This window comes from Ornithorhynchus anatinus, chromosome 2 (assembly GCF_004115215.2).
Source record: "Ornithorhynchus anatinus isolate Pmale09 chromosome 2, mOrnAna1.pri.v4, whole genome shotgun sequence".
NCBI lineage: Eukaryota > Metazoa > Chordata > Mammalia > Monotremata > Ornithorhynchidae > Ornithorhynchus > Ornithorhynchus anatinus.
The window spans coordinates 46,497,480-46,523,165 of NC_041729.1; the positions used below are offsets into that span (position 1 = coordinate 46,497,480).

Consider the following 25,686-nt stretch of genomic DNA (forward strand, 5'->3'; position numbering starts at 1 on the left):
GTCCTCCGACTCCTAGGCCCATTTTCTGCTTCTCACCCTACGGTGCTTAGGGAGTCAAAGGATCTGGGTTCTAATTCCCACTCTGCCGCGCGCCTACCATGTGATCTCGGGCAAGTCTCAACTTCTTAGTGCCTCAGTTTCCTCATCTGTGTAATTAGGATTCATTGCCTGCGCTGCCTAAGTCTGATGCGGGGCTGCGGCTGACCTGATTATCTTCGATCTAGCCCGGTGCTCGTTACAGTACTTAGCACACAGTAAGCACTTAAACACCACAATTAGGAATGAGAATCTGTCCTGGTCACTGTAGCACTGAATAGTTTTCCTTGCCCTGCAGTTGAGACGAACTCGGGTAGTCTGTGAACTGAACTGCACTTAAATCCCAATTTAGCTGAACAAGCCAGGCCCCTAAACCAAATTTGGCTACAAAGGGATCTTCCGTAAAAGCCAACTGAAGTCCACGTGATTCAAAGATTACGACAGGTGAGACAGACGGTAAGACAAATTAGAGATCGTCTGCAAGGAAGCGTTGCAGAAATTCCACCTCAAGCAACACTACGGGGAAGCAGCGTGGCTCAGTGGAAAGAGCCTGGGCTTCGGAGTCAGAGGTCATGGGTTCGAATTCCCGGCTCGGCCACTTGTCAGCTGTGTGACTGTGGGCAAGTCACTTCACTTCTCTGGCCTTCAGTTCCCCCATCTGTCAAATGGGGATTAACTGTGAGCCTCACTTGGGACAACCTGAAGACCCTGTATCTACCCCAGCGCTTAGAACAGTGCCCTGCACTTAGTAAGCGCTTAACAAATGCCAATATAATTATTGCTATTATGGAGAGTACGTTGAGTGGGACTGTGGAAAAAAAGGTCTTGCGGAATTGAAGAGTCAAAACCCTACCGTGGCCATTGGGTAGTTCCCAGGACACGCCGCTCGGTCGTGGACGGGCTAAAAGTCAAAACCGGTGGCTTTGGGATCCGTAATTGGAATCTGAGGAAAGAGCACAAGACTGGGAAGCAGGAGTTCTGGGTTCGAGTCCCAGCTCTGCCACTGACCTGCTGCATAACCTTGAGCAAGTCAGCTAACCTCTCTGGGCCTGTCTCCCTGTCTGCAAAATGGGGGCGAGATAGATATTTGAGAGCCGTCAGGGAAGGTGTCCGATCTGATAACCTTGGTTCGGCTCCAGGGTGCAGCGCGCAGTAAGTGCTTAAATGCCGTGAGCCCGTCAATGGGCAGGGATCGTCTCTATCCGTTGCCGAATCGTACATTCCGAGCGCTTAGTACAGTGCTCTGCACTTAGCGCTCAATAAATACTATTGAATGAATGAATAAATGTCTTTATTATTAATTAGTGTCTCTAGAACAACACAGTTCAGTGGCATACAGGCTACCTCCCCCCTCCCCCTCCCGGAACTAATCTCTGGGTGGGAAGAGGGATGCGACGCAGCAGTGTGGGTCAGTGGAAAGAGCACAGGCCTTTGAGCCTTAAATTCCATTAAGGCCACTTACCTGCCGTGTGACTTTGGGCAAGTCATTTGCCTTCTCTATGCCTCGGTTTCTAAATCTGCAAAATGAGATTGCGATACCTCTTCTCCCTAAGACTGTGAGCCCCGTGGGGGACAGGGACTGTGCCTGACGCGATGACTTTTTTACCCACCCTGGCGCTTAGTACAGTGCTTGGCATTCAGTAAGCACTGAACGAGTACCACAGTTAGTTATTATTGCTAGGGCCTGTTCAACAGGGGTAGAAATGCCTAGGCCGATCCCATATACAGTTCCCCTATAGATTAAACTCGTTAGGGGCAGGAAGTGTCTGTTATTTCGTTGTACTCTCCCAAATGCTTACAGTCTTCTGCCCCCACTAAGTGCTCAATAAATACAACTGATTGATCTATTTTAGGTCCAAAACATGCAATTGTATTTTAATCCTTACCAGTGTTTTCAGCAGGCATTGAATTAAATGTTGAAGCAATAATTTGCTTTGCAATAACCAGCTGAAGCTACTCGAACACTTTCATAAAATAAAAATCAAGAGGATTCATTCTCCATTTTTTTAATTCCAACATTTGACTCAATCTTCCTTAGAATATCCCCTAAGCAAGTCAATCCTTCCTCTTGTACTTAAGCAGTTTAACGAGTCATTTTCCAAATATTTAAAAAGACATTCTGTTGATCGAGTCCTACCAGATAGGATTAAGATGAGAAATTTAAGCTTTCAATTTCTTCACTAAAAACTCGCCCCATTTGGCATTATAGCAAATAGCAATAGTGCCTGCTCATTGGACCTTAGTAATATCAGAATCATAGACGTAAGAAAAAATAAAAGCGGCTATTCAAACAGATTACTTTCTCAGTTTCCCGGTCAGGCTAGGCCTGTCCCCACTCTTGCTTTCTCAGTATATTCCGCTGAATTTTTCCCGTGATGGTCTTTGGTAGCTCTGTGACGAATTCCACCTGAGAGAGAGAAAAAAATCCCCGAAACCAGTGATTTAGTTCCTTTCTAATCGATTCCGTTGCCGCTTCAATCATTGCAGATGTCTTATCGGGGCAACACCAAGAGGCTGGGATTAAATAATTTTCGGGAATAGCTGAAAGAGCTTTAAGGACTCAATTGGACCATTGAGAATATGCTTGGAGAGGAGTTCTGTGTTTCCCCCCCAACACCTCTTCACCCCCGCTCAGCTGCTCCCAATTTGACCACTGAGATTATCCCTGGAGAGAATAACGATAATCATAACTATGGTATTTGTTACACACTTATGTGCAGGTGCTGTACTGAGCACTGGGTGCTCAAAAGGCCTCGATGATGAGGATAATGATGACATGAATAATAATAATCATGATGCTATTTATTAAGTGCTTACTCTGTGCCAAGCACTGTTCTAAGCGCTGGGGTAGATACAGGGTCATCAGGCTGTCTCACGTGGGGGCTCACAGTCTTAATTTTACAGTCTCATTTTACAGATGAGGTAACAGGCACAGAGAAATTGACTCGCCCAAAGTCACACAGCTAAGTGGTGGAGCCGGGTTTAGATTCAAGCGTTCAGTACAGTGCTCTGCACATAGTAAGTGCTCAATAAATACTATTAAATGAATGAACCCACGACCTCTGACTCCCAAACCCGTGCTCTTGCCACTAAGCCACGCTGCTGCTCTTCTCTTTCTAGCCCTCCTGCCCCTGCCCTCTCCCCCAATACCTGCTCCCTGTTTGGCCACCGAGATCCTCCTTGGCGAGAAATATTGTGGTTATTCCACCCGTAGCTCGTCCTGCCTTTGAAGTAGCCTGGCAAGGCGAGGCCAGGCAGCAGGTGCGTTCCCCTTGGCACAGGGCCCTTTTTAAGAATCGCATCCTTCCAAGCTAGAGTCCCCGAAGCTCAGGTTGTAGGCACCTTGGATGCGGTCCGTTCCCTGGGGGCCGTTCCTCTGATTGAAGGGAACTGAGCCCTCGGGAGTTCTCAGCTTCCTTGCGAGTGGGGTGGCTGAGCCGGGGATCCCTAATGTAGAAGCGAAGTTGTGGAAAGAGCACGGGACTGGAAGTCAGAGGACCCGTGGGAAGCAGCGTGGCTCAGCGGAAAGAGCCCGGGCTTGAGAGTCAGAGGTCGTGACTTCGACTCCCGGCTCTGCCGCTTGTCAGCTGTGTGACTGTGGGCGAGTCACTTCACTTCTCTGTGCCTCTGTGACCTCATCTGTAAAATGGGGATTAACTGTGACCCTCACGTGGGACGACCTGATTCCCCTGTATCTCCCCCAGCGCTTAGAACAGTGCTCTGCACATAGTAAGCGCTTAACAAATACCAACATTATTACTATCCCTGCTCCTCCACTTGCCTGCTGAGTCACCTTGGGCAAGTCACTTATCGTCTCTGTGCCTCAGTTCCCTCATCTGCAGATTGGGGATTCAATACCTGTTCTCCCTCCCACTTAGACTGTGATCACCAGGTGGAACCTGATTATCTCGTATTGACCCCCGACTCTGGACTCTAAGCTCACTGTGGGCAGAGAACGACTGCTAATTCTGTTATTGTGCTCTTCCAAGTGCTTAATATGCTGTTCTGCATATAGTAAGTACTCAGTGCTTATGATCGATTGACCTCGGCCCTTAATACAGTGATTGACATAGAGCTTAATAAATACTATTATTAATTATTATTATTCTGGGCCATCTGCCCTTCAAAGCTAACTCCCCAGGGCTGTTCAGGATCCCGGCACCCCCAAGGTACTAATAATGATATCGATGGTATTTGTTAAGCGTTTACTATGTGCAAAACACTGTTTTAGGCACTGGGGCGGGGGGGGGGGTCCCAAGGTGATCAGGTGGTCCCAAGCGGGGCTCACAGTCTTAATCCCCATTTTATAGATGAGGGAAGTGAGGCATAGAGAAGAAGTGACTTGCCCAAAGTCACACAGCTGACAAGTGGCGGAGCCGGGATTCGAACCCATGACTCCCAAACCCGTGCCCTTTCCGCTGAGCCACGCTCCTTCTCAAGGTACCCAAGGCTGTCGGGGACTTGGGGAGGTCGGGCTCTTCGCAGCTCCGCTTTGCCCATCAATGAATTCAGTGGTATTTATCGAGCGCTTACTATGTGCAGAGCATTGTACCAAGCGCTCAGGGGTGCACAGCTGGGGTCTGGAAGCAGGAGCCGATAATGGGCCGCCAGGGAGACAGGACGACTGCTGGCCGGCCACCCCGACTCCCACATAGCTGTCCGTGGCACCACCGGAATGAGGCCGGTGACTTAGCGGGAGCTTGGATCCTGCCCACTGCCTTAAAACTCCAGTCTCTAATTTTAAGAGGGAGGAGAATAAAGTTCACTATTTTTCCATTTATATTGCTTTTCTTCACCTTTGAAAGTACCTCTGTGATTAAAGCCAATCAGAGATTTCTAGGGCAAAGAAGGACTTCAAAAGGTCAGCTTGGCTCTGAAATATGTCCTTAACTCACTTCAAACGGATAGTTCCATTCGTTTCTTAGAAAGTTCCAGCCAAGATTGTTCAGCACCTCTCTTGGCCAACCAATCCTAGAGAAGCAGCGTGACTTTAGTGGGTAGAGCACGGGCCTGGGAGTCAGAAGGACCTGGGTTCTAATCCCAACTCTGCCACTTGTCCGCTCTGAGATCTTGGGCTAGTCATTTCACTTCTCTGTGCCTCAGTTACCTCATCTCACCAAGACTAGGAGCCCCATGTGAGTCATAGACTGTGTCCAACCTGGGGCCTGGCAAGTAGTAAGCGCTTAAATTGTTTTAATGAGATGTTCATCCCCTTGAATCTATTTATTGCTATTGTTTTTGTCTGTCTCCCCCGATTAGACCGTAAGCCCGTCAAAGGGCAGGGACTGTCTCTACCTGTTACCCATTTGTACATTCCGAGCGCTTAGTACAGTGCTCGGCACATAGTAAGCGCTCACTAAATACTATTGAATGAATGAATGAAATAACATTAAAGGAATCTTCAAATGATAACTCTTATAGTGAAGACAACTCTTGATAACTCGATAACTCTTATAACTCTTAGGGTAATCCCAACACACCTCAGAGTAACTCTGAGGAATCTGAGGGATGAGTTGGTCCCCCACGGTGATGGTGTGAGAGGCAGGGGGTCAATAACACATCCCCCTACCCTCTGGGACCACCCCCATCTGTAAAGTCACCTGTTTCTGCCGCCCTGCTTTCGGCTGGGCTCCGGATGGAGCCGAGAACTCTAGGGAGAAGGCAGCGTGGTCTAGTGGAAAGCGCACGGGCCTGTGAGTCGGAGGTTCATCCCGTGTCGCCACGGACGAGTCGCCTAACGTCTCTGTGCCTCGGCTTCCTCGTCTGTAAAATGGGGATTCGACGCCCGCTATCCCTCCTGCTTAGATTGTGAGCCCCACGTGGGACAGGGACCGTGTCCAACCTGATCATCTCGTGTCTACCTCTGTGCTTAGTACGGTGCTCGGCACGTAGAAAGCACTGAACAAATATCACAATTATTATTATTACTAGAGGAGAGGGTGGAAGGGAGGAAACTTCCGAGGAAGCTTCCTGTTCTGGGGTCTGAGGCTGCAGCCCAGAGCAACAGAGCAGGAGCAATGAGCCTTATTTGACGTCCCCCAACCCTCTGGGACCACCCCATAAGCCCGTCAGTGGGCAGGGATTGTCTCTATCTGTTGCTGAATTGTACATTCCAAGCGCTTAGTACAGTGCTCTGTACATAGTGAGCGCTCAATAAATACTACTGAATGAATGAATATAAAAGCACACGCTGTTCAACAGCTCTGCGGCTCCTAATGACTGAATCCGGAAGTAAAACCAGATGCAGTTCCAGTGAATCAGCAACTGATGTTGGTTCACTCGCCCCCATTTGTTGTTGTTGTTTTGGTATTTGTTAAGCGCTTACTATGTGCAGAGCACTGTTCTAAGCCCTGGAGTAGATACAGGGTAATCAGATTGTCCCACGTGAGGCTCACAGTTAATCCCCTTTTACAGATGAGGTAACTGAGGCACAGAGAAGTTAATAATAATAATAATGATGTTGGTATTTGTTAAGCGCTTACTATGTGCAGAGCACTGTTCTAAGCGCTGGGGTAGACACAAGGGAATCACGTTGTCCCACGTGGGGCTCACAGTCTTAATCCCCATTTTACAGATGAGGGAACTGAGGCACAGAGAAGTTAAGTGACTCGCCCACAGTCACACAGCCGACAAGTGGCAGAGCTGGGATTCGAACTCATGAGCCCTGACTCCAAAGCCCGTGCTCTTTCCACTGAGCCACGCTGCTTCAATGACTTCAAGTTAAGTGACTTGCCCACAGACACACAGCTGACAGATGGCAGAGCTGGGAATCGAACCCATGACCTCTGACTCCGAAGTCCAGCCTCTTTCCACTGAGCCACGCCGTTTCCCCAAGAATTTTTTTTGGGATTTCTTTGTTCACCCCTTGCTGAATAAAGCCACAGATCTGGGCTCAGGCAGAGTGCACTCACGATCCCGGGGCTGCTTGTTGGAAAAAATGAACTCTTTGGGATGCCTTTGATGTTTAAATGGCTCGCAATCGGAAACCAAAGTGCAGGCAGGGAATTTGCTATCACAGTGTTAGCGGACACAAAGAAATCAGTTCTACACAGCTCCTTTTCTGTATGTCAATCGGTGGTATTTACTGAGCGCTTACGGTGTGCAGAGCGCTGTACTAAGTACTTGGGAGGGTTCAGTACAGCAGCGTTCCCTATATTTGACCGTGATTTCCTGCGTCTGTCTACTGGTTTTCAGCCTCTGGCTCCCTTTCCCGACCCGAGACAGAGCCCAGAGCCGTGCAGCCTTTATAGGTCACATTTTCACTGCTCCAGGTGTGATCTGCTTCCTTAACAATGTCGTGAGGGGTGACGGGCTACTGGGCGGCCTCTCCCGATAGCGATAACCTAAACCGATTGGATTAGTCCCTGGCCCCTGGTTGGCGGCCGAGGTACTCACCTTCCTGGGATATTTGTAGGGAGCAGTCACTCTTTTCACATGGTTCTGAAGCTCGAGAGTTAATTTCTCTGTATTTGAAGATTTAAAGGGCTCGGACAAGACCACAAAAGCTTTCACCACCTGTAAGTGAAAAATCCATCAGAAGATTTCGTTTTGCTTTTACCGCCCATTAAAGATCCCAGTCTCGGTCCCACAAAATGTAGCTCCTCGAGGGCAGGGTTCAGGTCTACCCACTCTATTGAACTGTACATAATAGAGAAGCAGTACGGCTTAGTGGGTGGAGAAAAGGCCTGAGAGTCAGAAGGACCTGGGTTCTAATCCCAGCTCCGCCACATGTCTGCTGGGTGACCTTGAGCAAGTCACTTCACTTCTCTGGGCCTCAGTGACCTCATCTATCAAATGGGGATTAAGACCGTGAGCCCCATGTGGGACAGGGACTGTGTCGAACAAGATTAACTTGTATCTATTCCAGCACTTAGAAGGGCTTGGCACAATGTAAGTGCTTACCAAGTACAATAATAATAATAATAATATTCTCCCAAGTGCTCAGAAGAATGCTTTGTACACAGTAAGCACTCAACATGGCCTAGTGGAAAGAACACGGGCCTTGTAGTCAGAAGGACTTGGATTCTAATCCCAACTCCTCCATTTATCTGCTCTGTGACCTAGGGCGAGTCACTTTAACTTCTCTGTTCCTCTATTTCCTCATCTAAAATGGGGATTAAGGGTGTGAGCCCTACGTGGGAGGGGACTGTGTCCAACCTGATTAGCTTATATCTACTCCAGCGCTTAGTTCAGAGTCTGGCACAGAGCAAGTGCTTAACAAATGGCATTAAAAAAAAAGATAGAGCAGAGATGAAGAAAGGATAATCCTTCATGAATGTAGCCTTACGCTTATGTAATAGTCTCATAGCCTCAGTAATAAAAATAATAAACATTATGGTATCCGTCGAGTGCTTACTTGGCACGGTATTAAGTGCTGGGGTGGATATAAGCAAATCGGGTACCCAGACCATTCGACTTCTCACTGTATACACCTGACACAAACGTGCGTTTCCCTCACATACACTCTTGAAAACACTGAGTTACTTTCGTCTTTCAAAGGATATACTTTGAAATAGCACTCAGTGCTATTTTTTGAGGTCTTTCTGAGTTCAGAGGTGCTTGGGAGAATACAATCCGATAGCGTTGGTGGATACAAGCATAGTAAGCACTTACTACGTGCAGAGCTCTGTTCTAAGCGCTGGGGTAGATACAGGGGAATCGGGTTGCCCCACGTGAGGCTTCATCCCCATTTTACAGATGAGGTCACTGAGGCCCAGAGAAGTGAAGTGACTTGCCCACGGTCACACTGCTGACACGTGGCAGAGCCGGATTTCAAACCCATGACCTCTGACTCCCAAGTCCGGGCTCTTTCCACTGAGCCACGCTGCTTCTCTAAGCAGCGTGAGGGGAGACTAGAGGGGAGAGTATAAGGATAGGCACATAAATGCTATGGGGTAATTAGCAAGTGCTTCAGGGGTATGAATCCAAGCATATAGGGGCTGAGGGTGAATAGGGGAAATGAGGGCTTAATCAGGGAAGGCCTCTTGGAAGAGATATAATTTTAGTAGGGGAGTGAGTGCCATCCGTGAATAAATCGATCAATTAATGGTATTTATTGAGTGCTTACTATGTGCAGAGCCCCATACTAAGCACTTAGGAGAGCGCAATACCATAATTAAAGACGGAGCCACGGATTCTGCTCTTTTTAAACAAATACACCTGTTTGTTTTACCTCTCCTCGGATGGGATCTGGACTGCTGACAACTGCCGCCTCCACCACAGCCGGGTGCTCAATCAGGGCACTTTCCACTTCGAAAGGTCCAATGCGATACCTGGAATAGAAAAACCACCTCAAGGAACGCCCTCCTGGGCCTCCCAGTCGCCTTTAGAAAACGTCATTTGCTTCGGCTCGGCCATTCATTCATTCGTTCGGTCGTATTTATTGAGCGCTTGCCGTGTGCGGGACGCTGTACTAAGCGCTTGGGAAGTACAATTGGGCAAGAGATAGAGACGATCCCTACCCAACAACGGGCTCACAGTCTGGGGGGGGCACAGATGACAAAACAAGTAGACAGGCATCACTACCATCAAAATAGATAATTAGAACCATGGGTAAGTGCACATCATTCATAAAATAGAGCAATAAATACGTTGCCAGGCCGTAAATGGGCCAGATGTACACACCCAGAAGATATGATGACGTCGTCAGCTCTGCCGACGAACCAGAAATAGCCATCTTTGTCCATCACCCCTCTGTCCCCGGTGATGTAAAAACGTCCCCTCATGGTAGCCGCTGTCTTCTCGGGATTATCCTGGAAATCGTAGGAGGAAAAAAACTTAATTTTGACTAGAATATGGGCAGACTGAGATCCCAGTCACTGACTGTGGGACAACTTTCTGAACAAGCTTTTAAAATTCCAGAATCATCTCATTCCAAGTTTCCATACCACATAGTCCGAGAAGAAACAAAAGGGCCTCGTGGTCTCCACTCTGAGCGCAATGTCTCCTTCTTTCCCAGCTGGAAGAATATTACAGTTTTCATCTATAATCTAGAAGAACAAAAATATCTTTCTTTGCAAGTCCCCCTTTCAATCCATCAGTGGTATTTATTGAGCGTCTACCGTGTGCAGAGCACTGTAGTAAGCGTTTGGGAGAAGTACACTGTTACAGAGATGGTAGAAACATTCTCTGCCCACAAGAAGTTTACAGTCGAGAGAGGGAGATGGACATTAAAATCAATTAAGGATAAGTGGGAATTAGAGATTCCAAACGTAACGGCTTGACGACTTCTCCTTCTCAGTCAGACCAGTCACGGGATTCTCCACTTACCTGGACGTCATAGGGAGCAACTCCTAAGCCCATGGAACCGGGTTTAATTTCCATCCCTTTCTGATTAGCACAGATTATCCCCTGTCAAGAAGAAATCTGGGTGTAAGTCTGGGGTCTTTATTTGGGACCCAAAACAGAATCTTCCTTTACTACGTCCCTAAGTCCTCCCTGAGTTAGGCACTTTCTGAGTTGTGTTAATTCTTCCAGACTCCCGGAGCACTGTTTAATGTGTTTTAGCAGGATGGTAATTTGTTGTCCGGCTCTCTGATGGGCTGAAAAGCTTGAATCTCCAGAAACACTAATGGGCCTAACTCACTCCTTGGTCATTTTTTACAGAGCGCAGTGAGAGTAGAGGCCTGAAAAATGATCTGATCACTTGGGTTTGGTGAAGAACAATATTTCAAACCCCAAGACTCAAAACTGGCCGGCTACACTGACCTGAAGTCACTGGAAAACCGCTCATATCCTCCTCTTTGCTTTGGTAGTGAAGTCAGTATGTCAGGAAGACTACCACTGAGAAGCAGGGTGGCCTGGTGGAAAGAGCATGAGCCTGGAAGTGAGAGGACCTGAGTTCTAGTCCCAGCTCCATCCCACTCCTGCTGTGTGACCCCGGGCAAATCACTTAACTTGTCTGTGCCTCAGTTTCCTCATCTGCAAAATGGAGATTAAAGGTAATACTAATTATTATTAATGATGATGATGGCATCTGTTAAGCGCTTACAATTTGCAAAGCACTGTTCTAAGCGCTGGAGAGGATACAAGGTGATCAGGTTGTCCCACATGGGGCTAACCGTCTTGATCCCCATTTTACAGATGAGGTAACTGAGGCACAGAGAAATGAAGTGACTTGCCCAAAGTCACATAGCTGGCAAGCGGCTGAGTCGGAATTTGAACCCATGACCTCTGACTCCCAAGCCCGGGCTCTTTCCACTGAGCCACGCTGCTTCTCTAGACTCTCCCCATTAGACTGTGAACTCCAGGTGAGACAGGAACTGTATCTGACTTGGTAATCTTTTCTCTGCTCCAGTGCTTAGTAAAATGCTAGGCGCACAGTAAGTGCTTTAATATAGTGCTCTGCACACAGTAAGCGCTCAGTGAATACCTGCGATTGATTAGCAGATATCGTTATTACGCCGCATAGAATCATTTTTATCATGCAGCGAGGTATTTCTAAAAGGACCGTAGATTAAACTGTCCTTCTCATTTGATGACCTGAGAATGTCCGTGTGGCTGAAAAGGCCAAGGTGGGATCCGTGGTCCCAGCCGAAAGCAACCATTTCAGGAGTCTGACACGTCCACGTGTTGCCGGGGTAAAACCCATTCAGAAATGTTCAGGGCGTGAGTTAATAACTTTCCTTGGCCTCGAGTACCCATGGCTTCCTTAGAAACACTTTTCAATGCCCCTAAGTCAGGAAGAATTTGGTTCTCCTGTTTCTTATAATAAGAATATTAATTTAAATAAAAAATTTCTTCCTTGTGGAAACCTAGGCTGCAGAGACAGGGAGAAGCCCACTTTCCCTGACAGGAAGCATGGAAGGAGGGAAGCATGGCCTAGTGGAAAGAGCACGGGCCTGGGAGTCAGAGGACCTGGGTTCTAATTCTGGCTCTACCATTTGCCAGCTGTGTTACGAGGAGCAAGTCACTTCCCTTCTCTGGGCCTCACTTTCCTCATCGGTAATATGGGGATTAAATACTACCTAATCTCCCTCCTCCTTCTGACCGTGAGCCCCGTGTGGGTCAGGGACTATGTCCGATCTGATCAACTTGCATCTACCACAGTGCTTGGCATATGGTAAATGTTTAACAGAGACCACGATTATTGTTATGGGAGTAGGTTTTCCCCTTTCGGAGACTCCGAGGCAGCTTAGCTCGCTGGTGGAAGCAACGGTAGCTAATAATAACAACTACGGTATTTGTTAAACCCTTCCTATGTGCCGGGCACCGTACTAAGCGCTGGTGTGGATACATGCAAATCGGGTCGGCCACAGTCCCCGTCCCACGTGGGGCTAACAGTCTTGATCCCCATTTTACGGATGAGGTAACTGAGGCACAGAGAAGTGAAGTGACTTGCCCAAGGCCACACAGCAGACAAGTGGAGGATCGGAATTAGACCCCTTGACCTTCTGAGTCCCAGGCCCCCGTTCTGTCCGTTCCAACGCAGAAGCAACATGGTGTGCTTCTCCTGGTCCTACCCCCGTTCCCAGGGTGGTAAGACCCAGGGATTCCTGGTTGTTCTGGAGTGCTGTTTTGTCCACAGTTGACAGGGCTTGTATTCGTGGGGAACTGGGCTGTATCAGAAGGAATATTATCTGTGAACTAGAAACGGGTATTGAAATGTACCACTTCAGTCTGTCCGTAGCCTTCGTACAGCTCCAGCCCCGTCTGGTTCTTCCACTGCTCCCAAACTTCGGGGTTCAGGGGCTCCCCTCCGGTCAGGCAGTGTCTCAGGCTCTTGAATTTATAACTTCACAATGTCCGAGTTGTGTGTGGGTCACCCCGGGGGAAAGACATTTTCGTTAGATTTCCAGCCTCTTTAATGACTGTAGCAGATTGAAAAGTTTGATCCCCCCTTTTAGACTGTAAACCCGTGGGCAGGGAATGTGTCTATCCACTCTGTTGTGTTCATTCCTTCGGTCGTATTTATTAAGTGCTTACCGTTTGCAGAACACTGAACTAGGCAATTAGGAAAGTCACAACACCACAATAAATAGTGACATTCCCCGCCCACAACGACCTCACAGTCTAGAGAGGGCGAGACGGACATCAATACAAACGAATAAAATTACAGATACATAAGTGCTGCGGGGCTGGGAAGCAGGGGGAAGGGCAAAGGGAACAAGTCAGGGCAACACAGAAGAGAGTGAGAGATGGGTCCCGCACCTCAGCCAGGGTGATGCAATGTCACGGCAGGTGGCGGACTGTGTGTGATGCTAAAGCCAAATCCACTAGACACCCCACCCCTTCCCCAACCTGCCCACAGACCCCACCCCAAACCCCACCCCTGGATGAAACTGCCAACTACCTAAGGTGACGGGATATGCGATGCCTAGGAACCCAGATATGGTCCCTGTTCGTAGCTCGAGTCAGAAACTCATCCTAGAACAACAATATTACTAATAATGCCACAAAATAACACCATGATTAATAGTCATAATAACAATCCAGGTTTAGGAGAGGGTGTGCCTGAGCCTGAATTTACATTTTGCATTCCCACTGCGTCCTCCTTTCTGATCCAGCCCTTTAAGGGGTTCATTGTGGTTAGAGGCACATCTAACCCCAACTTTACTCCCAGTCACTGCTGCGCACCTTGCACAGAGAGAGTGTGGTTAGGGGGAGGGGGTTCATCCTCTCTCCATTTTATCTCCATCTCCCTCCAGCCTCCCTCATCTGCTTAAAAAGGTTTGAACCTAAAGAAAGGAATCTAAGGCTCCTAACGGGGTTGACTCCAATTTTCCCTGACTTGGGCCAGAATCAGAGCTTCGTAAATCCGTAAGAGCCTCCCCCCAAGAGGGATAGATTCCCCCGAGGCAGGGCCAGAATAGCAAACTCAGGGAGAGAACCTCGGGCCCTTTCCACCAAAACCAGTTTGCTTGTATCCACCCCAGCGCTTAGTACAATGCCTGGCACATAGTACGCACTTAAATGCCGTAGTTATTCATTATTATTATTCACTGCTCTCAGGCTAGAATTGAAAATAGGACAATTCCTACCTCTAAGCTGTAAGCCCATTGTGGGCAGGGAATATGTCTGTTATATTGCCGGATTGTCCTCTTCCATGCACTTAATATAGTGCTCTGCACACAGTAAATAAATACAATCGACTGACTGACTATTGGAACGGTATGGGGAAGTAAGATTTCCTCCCTCCTCTACCCTTTTCCTCCCCTTCTCCTTGTCCACACAGATAGGACAAGAAATGAAACCAGTTCTCTTTACCTGACTGAAAGTGTCCAAGATGGGTCGTTAGTATTATACTACCACTACTGATCAGTATCAACTGTGATTGGCTCCAATCAGTGGCTACTCGGGAGGCCGAGTTACAGCTTCTCTGTGGGGTCACAGAGGAGAGATTTTGCCCAGTACCTCTTGAGATCTTTCTGCACGAGCATCCGGAAGACGGTAGGAGCGCTGCACAGGGTGGTGATGGGAAAGGAGGTGAGAGTCTAAGGGAGAGACAGACGGGAAAAATTACAAATAGACCGACAAGTGTAAACGAAGGTGAAGAAAGAGGTTGAGCGTTTCAAAACTCAAAAATTCCCTTTAAAGTTCTGCCACACCCCTCCACAAACCCACACACCGAAAAATACTCCGCCTCCTAGGTGTAACTGCTTAGTGTTTACTAGTTTCCCTGAAGTTCATCATTTCTGGATCTGTGGGCTTGTGTCTCTTTCGACTGTCAGCCTCTCACACGTTAGTGAAGAGCTTTACGGTTAGCTCCTCGGAAATCTTCCCAGGATTTTGTTTAGGGAAGTCGGGTAAGACGTAATTATCACAGTCAGGAGAACCGAAAAGCTGCATCAAGGACCTTTCAGCAGTCAGAGCCTGGGAAGTAGGGGCAGGGAAGGACAGAAATTCAACTCTTCTGAGAACACAGAGTCTCCCTGCCAAATGAGAGTTCCAAAATAGCTCCTTGCTGCTTTTTCCGTTTGAAATGAATGAATAAACTATTCCCTATAGCTGATTCCAGATTCAGTACTGCCCATCAGAGAAGCCCAGGACTGCATCGCATTTCTTAAAGATCTGGGGAAACTTAAGTCTACCGAGATGTCCCTCCAGTCCCGTGTGACTCAGAGAGAGTGAAGGAGGGCTCTGCTGAGCAGCGTCAGGTTTGGGGGATTAGCCAAGTGAGAAGTAGAGGGAGAACAGATGGGCCTTTGTAGGAGAAAGGTGATCTGGGCACCTGACCCAAGAAGTCTGGCTTTGTCAGGTATTTGCCTGGTTTCACGTAATCGAAATATTTGTTTAGGCTTGAGACGGTTGGCTCAGGATCATTGTTTCTTGGGTTGGGTCTCTTTGGCAACAACAACCTTGAGCGACACTAGCAGAGCCAGAAAGACTCGCAGTAAGCTGCCAGAATTACACCTGAGCGTCCTGGAGGGTATCAACTTCGCAAGCTATTGAGGGTATCAATTCTCTGGCTAAACGAAAGTTCCGCCACTCTCCAGACAAGACTCCGTCTAATACTCCCTAAAGCTCCACATCCTGAGCAATCATTAGTTTGTGGTTTTCCTGGGTGCCGTAGGAGAGCTTAAAGGATAAACCAAGGGAGAGATGATCACTCTTACATCTAGGAAGGTTTCCACATCAAACTGATCCATGCTGTGCACGAAGACACACGCTCCCTGAAGCCACGAAGCAAAAACGCTGCCAATGGCCGCTTTGATCCAGCCAGTGTCTGCCATGTTCCATATGATGTCTGAGGGTCTCAAGTCCAGCCAGTACCTGAGCAAGATGGGGAAGATTAAAACAGCCTCGAACTCCGTTCCTCTTCTGACAGGGTGGACCTGGGAGGAGGCAGCCTTAAATTTCTACATCCTCAATTATTTTCTCACAAATTTCCTGCTAGTGGAATAATGTCACTCTCATGCTCATTTCAGTTTTCCCCCAAAAGTTCTGGTGATTTGCCCTTTCTCAGGGGAAGGGGCAGCAAAAGAACCAGAGCCCATCCATGGAGACCCCTGAATCACACTGCCCCGGGAGGTGAGACTGCAAGATTCTTGAGGGCAGGGTTTGTGTCTACCCACTCTATTGTACTCTTCCAAATACTTCGTATAGAGCTCTGCACACAGTAAACAGAGAAGCAGCGTGGCTCAGTGGAAAGAGCACGGGCTTTGGAGTCAGGGCTCATGAGTTCGAATCCCAGCTCTGCCACTTGTCGGCTGTGTGACTGTGGGCAAGTCACTTAACTTCTCTGTGCCTCAGTTCCCTCATCTGTAAAATGGGGATTAAGACTGTGAGCCCCACGTGGGACAACCCGATTCCCCTGTGTCTACCCCAGCGCTTAGAACAGTGCTCGGCACATAGTAAGCGCTTAATAAATACCAACATTATTATTATTATTAGTAAACGCTTAATTAACATCATTTGATTGGGGGCCCGGGAATGGAGATGAACTTGGAGCTAGCTGAAGGCCAGTCCATTTCAGTTGGATAGGTCGACCCCCCACTTTGTTTTTACTTCCAGTGGTATTTGTTAAACACTTCCTATGTGCCAGGAACTGTACTGAGTGCTGGGATAGATACGAATTAATCAGGTTAGACATGGCCCTTGTCCCACACGGGGTTCTCAGTCTTCATCCCATTTTCCAGATAAGGGAACTGATGCAGAATGAAGTGAAGTGACTTACCCAAGGTCACAGAGCAGGCAAGTGATGTAGTCAGAATTACAACCCAGGTCCTTCTTACACCCAGGTCCGTGCACTATCCAGGAGATCATGGTGCTTCTCTATAATGTCAATGGGTCAAATGGGGAATGGGACACTGGATCCTAATGAGTACTGACCGCTGCAGCTTTGGACAATGACAAGCCTACTCGTTTTCACCTCTGGAGATGGACCATTCTATAGACAAGTCCTTCCTACTGAAATGCTGATGGTACGGAGGCAGTCTAGCCTAGTGGAAAGGGTATCGGTCTATGAGACAGGAGTCCTAGGTTCTCAACACAGCTCTGCTATTCAACCGCTGGGTGGCCTTAGGCAAGTCACTTAACCTCAGAGCGTGAGTCTCTGACAGGATCTCTGAGGCTCAGGGCAGAGGGCAAATTCAGGTCCCTGTCTATTCGTGCCCCAGAGAGTGAGCGGAGCCATTTGGCCTACCTTCCGCAAAGAGTGAAGCCAATCCCCAAGCTGCTCTGGGAATGCTGGGCCATTTTGGGGGCGCCGGTCGTTCCGCTGGTGAAATAGATGGCCATCGGGTCCCGACTCCCTGTCTTCACGCAGCTGTGCTCCGTGGAGGCCGACCTGCAGGACACAGAGCCCCGTCAGGGATGAAGGCTGAGGGAAGCGCTCGCCCCCCGCAGACATTTTGCCAGGTCCAGCACCTTTAACCCCGTGGGTCACCTCCTTGCCTCCCCACAGAGGGCTGTCAGACAAACTCCACTCATTTGGCAGGAAAGGACAGGAAACACTCCTGGCTCTATTCACCCTCCCTACGGGACACTTGACCTGTAACTCAGAGACAACTCAGCTAACGGTCCATGAGCCACGATTATTGGAAATGGTGCCGGGGGAGAGTGGAGATCTAGAAAATGGAAATCCAAAGATACTCTACTACACTCACAGAAAACACCAGACATTTCAGATTTGGGCCAGAAGAGATCCGGTACTCACTTAAACAGCTCTCCATAGTTCAGCCACCCCTCCCGTTGGGTTCCCGACACCAAGAGTTTTGTTTCCAGAGCGGGACACTCTGCCACGATCGAGTCGACCGCCGGGGCCACGGCATCGCTGGTGACAACGCACTTGGCCTTGGACACCTGCAGTCGGTACTGAATGTCCTTCGCTGTCAGCTGAGTGGTCCCCGGCATAAAGACGAGTCCTGGAGGAGCCGAGAATTCAAGGGTAGACGTATTCAGGAACTCTGTGAAGGGCCAGTGAGTTCATCTCTCTGGTGGGCTAAATTTTAAAACACTTGGTGCCTTATCAGAGCAGTAAGGTAATGAAAGGAACAGTAAGGTAATGAAAGGAATTCAAGAAAGCTAAAGACTTTCAAGAGTGTTGAGGACAGGAGGAGGGGACAGAGATTATCCAGGGTCAGAAAATAAGTCGTTAGAAAGTCAAGTGTGGGTTGTAATCAGCAGCAAGTCTTCCGGATAGAAAAGATTTCATTTAATTCCTGATTCTTCACTGGGGGTAAAAGATAGAGTCGATCAAATATCATTAGTTTTTATTTTGTTGGTAAGTATCTGGTTGATGGATATACTCGCTCGACTGTGAATAACTGGAAAGGGCAGTCAACTACGCTTCAGATGAACCCAACGCTTCCCCAAGAGAAAGATTTCTTTCCACTATCCCAAGGGAAGGGCCCTACTAAATCTGGGGAATTAGTAAAATACACACAAATGGGGAGAATACACTGGGCTACTATTGTGTCCCAGTGACTGTCCTAATGTCAGTGAGGCAGCTTGGGCTCTACTCACATCCAACACCTCCTCCTCTCTAAGAATCTTTCTGCCTGACAATGGCTTTCTACTTGAAAGCTGCCTGGCCTATTTGAGGAGGGGTCCGGAAGTCAGCAGACCCAGCCAATTCCTCCTGTTAAGGTCTCGGTCCTGAAGCTCAGGTCTAAGGCTCACCCATCTTTCCTGTCGGATAACTCCGTCGGCATATATAGGTAGTGAACGTAAATGGAATTCTAGCTGCGCAGCAAATAAAAGCATCCGGTCATTCAACAACTAATTAAGACTCTTTCCAACAAGCTAGGCCACACTGATTAACTTTAGTAAGGCCCACAGACACTGATAAATTCTCAGTTAAGTAACATCGATACGAAGAATGAAATCAGTGTACTCAGACCTCTCAATTCAATGAATCCTGAAATAGTTTGCGTTCTTTAAGACCTTGTTTAGTTACTTTGAATTTTATGCCTTGGTCTTTGCTTTTCAACTTATCCATAAGCAGGGAGTACCGACATTTCTAGCAATAATCAGGGTAAACATCGATCTCCTGGGTTTGGGCTTGCCCGGCGATTTAGCGATGTTAAGGAATGCTACTGACCTGTTCGCATACAAGCCACGTTGACAAGCCACCACTCAGGGATCCGTGGGAGAATTACTGCCACTCTGTCTCCCCTCTGCAGGCCACAGGGTTTGGAGAGGACATTGGCCACTTTCCGGGATAAGATGCCTATCTCCTTAAAGGTCCACTTCACCTCTTCTCCTTTCCCATTGACCCACCACAGGGCTGGGCTGGCTGATCTCTCTCCACTCTGGGCCAAGGCAAAGGAGAGACAAGTGAGGGCTCAGAATCACTGGAAATGGGCATCGAGGGAAAGTGTTCACCCTCCTTTCCTGGGCAGTGTCTAAGCAGGCACTAAGAAGGCACCTATCTATCTGAAATCACTTAGCAGCAGCCCAGGCTGGTGACCGGGAAAGGGGCCGGGAGACCTCTGGAGATCTTAAGGGACTATGAAGTGAATCACTCATCCCTTCCGGATCTCCAGGCATTGGACGTTCACAAGTACGGATTTCAAAAAGCAGCTCTTTGGCGTGTCACTTGACCTGTACCTCATCTGTAAAATGGGAATTAAGCCCCATGGGGGCACCTCCTGTGTCCAAGCCGATTTGCTTGTACCCATCGCTGCGTTTAGGTCAGCGCCTGGCACATAGTAAGGGCTTAACGAATACCACAATAAATTAATTTTGGATCACAGGGGAGGAATGTAGAGAGGCAAATCACTTGCTGCTGAGGAAAAAGAGACAGCGGGGCTGGTTGGAGTTGAGTCATTTCTCCTATAATACTGGGGTTGGGTTCCTAAAGAACCGGGTACTCATAAAACTTACACGGAAGTACACGTGGTGGAAGTACACCACGTACGTGTAAAAACTGACAGTGGGTTATATTGTATAAAGATGAGTGCGAATCCCAGCTGCGCCACTGTACCTGTGAACTTGGGCAAGTCACTTCGCTTCTCTGTGCCTCAGTTACCTCATCTGTAAAATGGGGATTAAGACTGTGAGCCCCATGTGGGACAGGGACCTTGTCCAACCTGATTTGCTTGTATCCACCTCAGTGCTTAGTACAGTGTCTGGCCCATAGTAAGTGCTGCTAACCTCCTCAATGTGCCTCGTTCTTGCCTGTCCCACCGACGACCCCTGGCCCACATCCTACCTATGGCCTGGAATGCCTTCCCTCCTCACATCTGCCAAACTAGCACACTTCCTCCCTTCAAAGCCCTACTGAAAGCTCACCTCCTCCAGGAGGCCTTTCCAGACTGAGCCCCCCCTTTTCCCTGCTCCTCCTCCCTTCCCTATTGCCAATATTCCCTCCCACTGCTCTACTCACCTCCCGACAGCACTTGTGTATATATGTACTAATTTATTATTCTATTTAATGCATACATGTCAATAATTCTCTTTATTTATTTTGATGCTATTGATGCCTGTCTACTTGCTTTGTTTTGTTATCTGTCTCCCCCTTCTAGGCTGTGAGGCCGTTGTTGGGTAGGGATTGTCTCTGTTGCCGAATTGTACTTTCCAAGGGCTTAGTACAGTGCTCTGCACACAGTAAGGGCTCAATAAATACTATCGAATGAAAGTGCTTAACAAATGTCATAAAAAAAGTTGGACACATTCTTGGACGAATGTTTCCTAATAACCCAACTGCATTATATCCATAACATGTGTCACTGACTACTTGGCTATGGGGGAATGAGGGTTCATAAAGGATGAAAGAATAAATTAGAAATGACTATGCATATCAATCTGAAAAAACCAACATGAGCAGACATCCAACTATTTAAACATGTTCTCAGTCACATAGCTATCTTTCCATTCTCTTTTCCTCCAATTTGTAATTATTCTGTCTTGCACTAAGCTCTTTGAGGGTTATTAATTCTAACTCCATTGTACTGTCCACAAGCATGTCAAACAGGGTCTTCACACATTGGGTGCTCAGTAAATGCTATTGTTTGATGGATTGATTGATCACTGAAGGTCAAAAATGTCTCTACCTTTTCCAAATGAGCCCATCTGTCCAACACATCACCAGCAAAGTTAAAGTGTTCCGGCAACTCCTGCTCACAGCGGTTTATGGCCTCGCAGTCCGCGAAGCTCAGCGGGGCCCAAGTCCGGGTGTCCCTGTGGAACCACCGACCTCGTGGCTTAGGGCTCCAGAGAAACTTCAGGGTTTGGACCTGGATGAAAATCTTCATGGTGCAGCAGCGTCTTAGAAAACAAACATATACTGCGACAGGAGAAATGAGGACAGTATCAGCCCTTTCTTTCCCGCCCAAAAATGCTCTCAAAAAAGTTTTGGGTCTATCCACGATCTACAATTATGAAGCTCCAGGTGGAAATCGAGTCACTTTTAGATAGGGAAGGAGCTGAAACCTGGGGAGGGTTTTTAGAAACCTGATACCTGCCAAACTCCTATTACTCCATCAGAGCTGGGAGACATTTTGGGAAGGTACCTTTAGAGTCTGGGTAAATGGATGGAATCAATCAGGATGGGAATGTAAAATAATAATAATAATATTGAAAATAACATTTGGCAGTCACTGCAGTGAGCTCAAAATGATCAGGTCAGACCCAGTCCCTGTTTCATCTGGGGCTCACAGTTTAAGGGAGAGGGTAAAATAGGTATTTAATCCCTGTTTTACAGATGAGAAGCAGCGTGGCGCAGTGGAAAGAGCACGGGCTTTGGAGTCAGGGCTCATGAGTTCGAATCCCAGCTCTGCCACTTGTCAGCTGTGTGACTGTGGGCAAGTCACTTCACTTCTCTGTGCCTCAGTTCCCTCATCTGTAAAATGGGGATTAAGACTGTGAGCCCCACGTGGGACAACCTGATTCCCCTGTGTTTACCCCAGCGCTTAGAACAGTGCTCTGCACATAGTAAGCGCTTAACAAATACCAACATTATTATTATTGTTATTAGATGAGGAAACTGAAGGCCAGTTAAGTGACTTTCCCAAGCTCACAAAGCAGAAAAGTGATGGATTAGAATTCCAGGATGGCAGGGTGCCAGTTCTTCCCTCTTGTAAATAAGCATACCTCAATAGAGAATGCATCTTGAAAGGGGGTAGTCAGAAGGGAGTGGTAACTGGGGGAGAAATGGGGTTTTCCGAGGAAATATTCATCCCTTCTCTCCTTGAAAACTCACAGACGAAACCTCCTCATCGTAGATTCATTTTTTTCCCCTAAAGGATTAGAGATCCCCGTTCTTTACCACAAACACCTTGAAGAAATCCCCATATAAGTCCAGAAATAAGGCTCATTACCTAACATGGCTCCCTCCTCAGGGACATCGTGTCAAGGAGATCGTCTCCTATCCCCTGGCAACCTGAGACTGAAGAACTTCAGAGGCCCACTTCAAATGAGGCTCACCCGGGGGCTTTAGGGTCCAAATGAGAAGCAGCATGGCCCACTAGAAAGAGAACGGGCCTGGGAGGCAGAGGACCTGGGTTCTAAAGTCCGTTCTGCCATTTGTCTGCTGTGTGACCTTGGGCAAGTCACTTTACTTCTGTGGGCCTAGGCTACCTCATTTGTAAATTGGGGATTAAGACTGTGATTCCCCCTATGGGTCGTGGACTATGTCCAACCTGATTATCTTGTATCTACCCCAGCGCTCGCACGCAATAAATGCTTAACAAATACTACTGAAAAAATGGCCCTGAAAGCCACCTGCAGCTTGTAAGGTCAAGCTGGTTGCCCTGCAAATGGAAAACCCACACAGGAATCTCTTGTGTGCAAGTGTTTTTAGGCCCGTGGATTACAGTGAACCAACAGAGAAACAAAGAGCCGCTCAGTCAGCTTGCCCAAGAAGCTGCCTCACTCAGAGCTGCCTTCAGGAGCCGGGAGGGATGAGAGGAAACTAGGTCCGTTCTTTTTCTTAAAAAGCATAAGCACCATTATTGGCCTCTTTATTAATATACAGGCAAGCTTAAAATGCTTACAATGTCTTAAACTTTACAGGCCATCTGTTTGGGGGTTTCATCATAGCCTCCTTTACAGCACTAGCTCCAGAGGCATGGAGAAGGGTGGTGGGTGGACAAGCAAACCACAGGGAAATGGGGAAAGGATTTTCAAATCTGCGGGAGGGAGGGGAAGAAGTTGGGGAATTAAAAGAGGACGGGGGGAGTAGAGTGGGAGAGATTGGGGGTGGGTGCAGAAGGAAGGAGGAGAGGAGATTATCCGATTGTCAGGAGAAGTCATCAAGGAGGGGCAACATGTCCATTTTACTTCCAATGAAGTAAAAGTCTGCTCTTCTACTTGTGGGTAGGAAAGGTGACTTATAGCTCTTTTATACTGTACTCTCCCAAGCGGTTAGTATAGTGCTCGGCACACAGTAAGTGCTCAATAAATGTGATTTATTGAATGAACTTTTCTAATATATAATATATATTTATATATTAATGCGGGTCTAGTGTTCACCCTGCATTCATTTTATACAGAATTCTAAGTGATTCCGGTAAAAAATAGGGTATCCAACTCTGATCTAGGAACAAATCCCCCATTTATAACTTCCTTCCTTTGGGATAATTTGCTCTGATTTACAATGCAGTTTCTAGGGAACCAATGCCCTTATCGAGACAATCAATAATAATAACGGCCCAATTAATGACAGCAATAATCATGTTTTGACCTGAAAGGGTTTCCAGGCCCTCCCTAGGAATTTTTTGGTCTTAATAATATTTAGAGAGAAGTGGGATGAAGCCAGGCTAGAGAAGCGGGAGAGGAGAAAAGGAAAATGGAGAGCGAGTGAGGAAGGGAGGGAGATGGTAGGCAGGTAGTTGGTACCGTGCTTTAGGTTCGACTTTCTCAGCCGTAAAAATGAGAACATCGACTCCACCTTGGGAGAGATTAATGCATTCACAGTCCCAGCTGTAGGGTTTATCTTCTTTCTTTCAGAAATAAGCCACTGACTAAATGGAGCCATGAGCGATTTTTTGAGTGGTGAAGGATAGCTCACTTTTTCAGGCCCCTGATTTCTTTCGTGCTACATTTTTCAGAGCAAAAATCATTCAAAGAAAGTATCCTAAAACCAACATTTTCAGGAGCAACAGCTCCGAAAAGCCCTCTTCTTTTAGAATTAACATTTCTGACTGCCTAGTATCTTCGCACTGGTTAGGACAAAAGGGTTTCTGTTAAGTGAAAACAAATTTGGAAGAAGTTCCACAGTTTTTAAGAGGATGGAAATGACTGTTACAGTAACCCATCAGAGACTTCCCAAACCCTGCCCGGGTGGGGAGAGCAGCTGGTCTCCGTGCCAAGGAATCAAAGTGACCGAGATTTTGTCTGCATGGGGGAATGGCACTCAAAGACTAAGTAACACCAGGAGGCAAAGACTGCCTAAGACTGCTTAGGCACTTAATGAATGTCAAAACCATATACCAATTCTCCTAATCCCTCATGATCAGGGTTCTTCAGTGCATCATCAGACAGGTTTATCCCTACCTTAAGACGTTCAACAAAAGTCCTTACCGTGCTGTTTTCAGCTCAGCAGAACTCCTCTGTGGCCCAGGTCTGGGAGTGCCAGAAATCCGATCCTTCCCTAAACTCCTTCTCTGTTTGTCTGTCTAAACCATTGCAGCACCGAACGACTAGTGCTCAGGAGGAAGGACTGTAGCCTCCTGGGAGTGGAGATTTTGTTTCTCTGGACAACCAGTTGTTAAAGGGGTAATATAAGGCCGTGAGGTGAGAAAAGAGGAAAAAAAAATACCGACAGGACGTCCCCCTTTTGGTTCAGTACCGGAGAAGAATGGATAATCCATTTAGTTTTCAGCTGTGTTTTCTTTTGGGGGAGTTAGTGGTATCGCAAATCACTGGACATAAATAACCTGACACTAGATCATCAAAATAATTGTCCCACAAGATCTTATGTGGGATTCAGAGCTGGCGTTCTCTGTACAGATGGGTCTTGCCCGGCAAGTCTGCTGTAAGGACTTAAGTGGCAAACCCTTGGGCCTATGACAGATACAGAATGACCTCCCACACCCTTAGAGGCCCCTTGGACTTATACTCCTTCAGAGAGGAGGGGAACAATGCCTTTAAAAATCAGCCAGAGCCCTGGCTGGGGAATACCTTGGGTGAAGCTAAATACCCAAGCTCATTCAGTAAAAGAGAATGAATTGGGTGATGGGTAAGTCACTAAACATTCTGTTTAGAGAATGAGTTGGTTCTGACAACCTTATGGGATGCTATTCTCCTGCCCTACAGTGGGAAACTGAACAGGGACACACAACGTGATTGACTTCTAATGATAATAATGATGGCATTTAAGAGCTTACTTTGTGCCGAACACCGTTCTAAGGGTTGGGATAGATACAAGATTATCAGGTTGCCCCCCATGGGGCTCACAGTCTTATCCCCATTTTACAGATGAGGTAACTGAGGCTCAGAGAAGTTAGGTGACTTGCCCCAAGTCACACAGCTGACAAGCGGCAGAGCTGGGATTAGAACCCACGACCTCTGACTCCCAAGCCCATGATCTTTCCATTAAGCCATGCTGCTTCTACTCCTTTACTACACACTGAGGGGAGTTCGAAGGCGGGAAATGGGGCAACCATGTGAGTTGGCAACCCTTCCCTGGACCCCAACACGGAGAGGAAAGACAGCAGAGACAGGAGAGAGGAGAGCTTCTTCTTCCCCTAAAATGTCCAGACCTGTCATTCAGCCAACATTTCCCACTTGGAGAAGAACCCTTTACAGGACAGTGGAATTTATAAA

The 25,686-nt window shown here is 47.6% G+C and overlaps 1 protein-coding gene across 1 annotated transcript; it reads right to left on the bottom strand.

Annotated features, from left to right (window-relative positions):
* Positions 1-1,674: 1,674 nt before the first annotated feature.
* LOC100076750 (acyl-coenzyme A synthetase ACSM4, mitochondrial-like) lies at positions 1,675-21,200 on the bottom strand. The gene is made up of 13 exons (XM_003428280.5): positions 20,973-21,200; positions 19,019-19,229; positions 17,633-17,840; positions 17,120-17,263; positions 15,591-15,747; positions 14,389-14,468; positions 12,646-12,769; positions 10,306-10,386; positions 9,924-10,025; positions 9,661-9,788; positions 9,209-9,308; positions 7,432-7,551; positions 1,675-2,443 (listed from the first exon to the last, which is right to left on the bottom strand). The coding sequence occupies exons 1-13, from the start codon at positions 21,171-21,173 to the stop codon at positions 2,357-2,359; spliced, it is 1,743 nt and encodes a 580-aa protein (XP_003428328.2). The 5' UTR covers positions 21,174-21,200; the 3' UTR covers positions 1,675-2,356.
* Between the last annotated feature and the right edge of the window lie 4,486 nt (positions 21,201-25,686).

What these genes read in the sequence shown, in the direction of transcription:
- LOC100076750 (XM_003428280.5), bottom strand. Translation starts at nt 21,173, where the DNA reads ATGAAGATTTTCATCCAGGTCCAAACCCTGAAGTTTCTCTGGAGCCCT. An exon ending in GACGTCATCATATCTTCTGG is followed by an intron (nt 9,309 to 9,660) that starts GTGTGTACATCT and finishes TTTCTATTCCAG; the next exon opens with GTATCGCATTGGACCTTTCG. An exon ending in CAGATCCCATCCGAGGAGAG is followed by an intron (nt 7,552 to 9,208) that starts GTAAAACAAACA and finishes TTTCACTTACAG; the next exon opens with GTGGTGAAAGCTTTTGTGGT.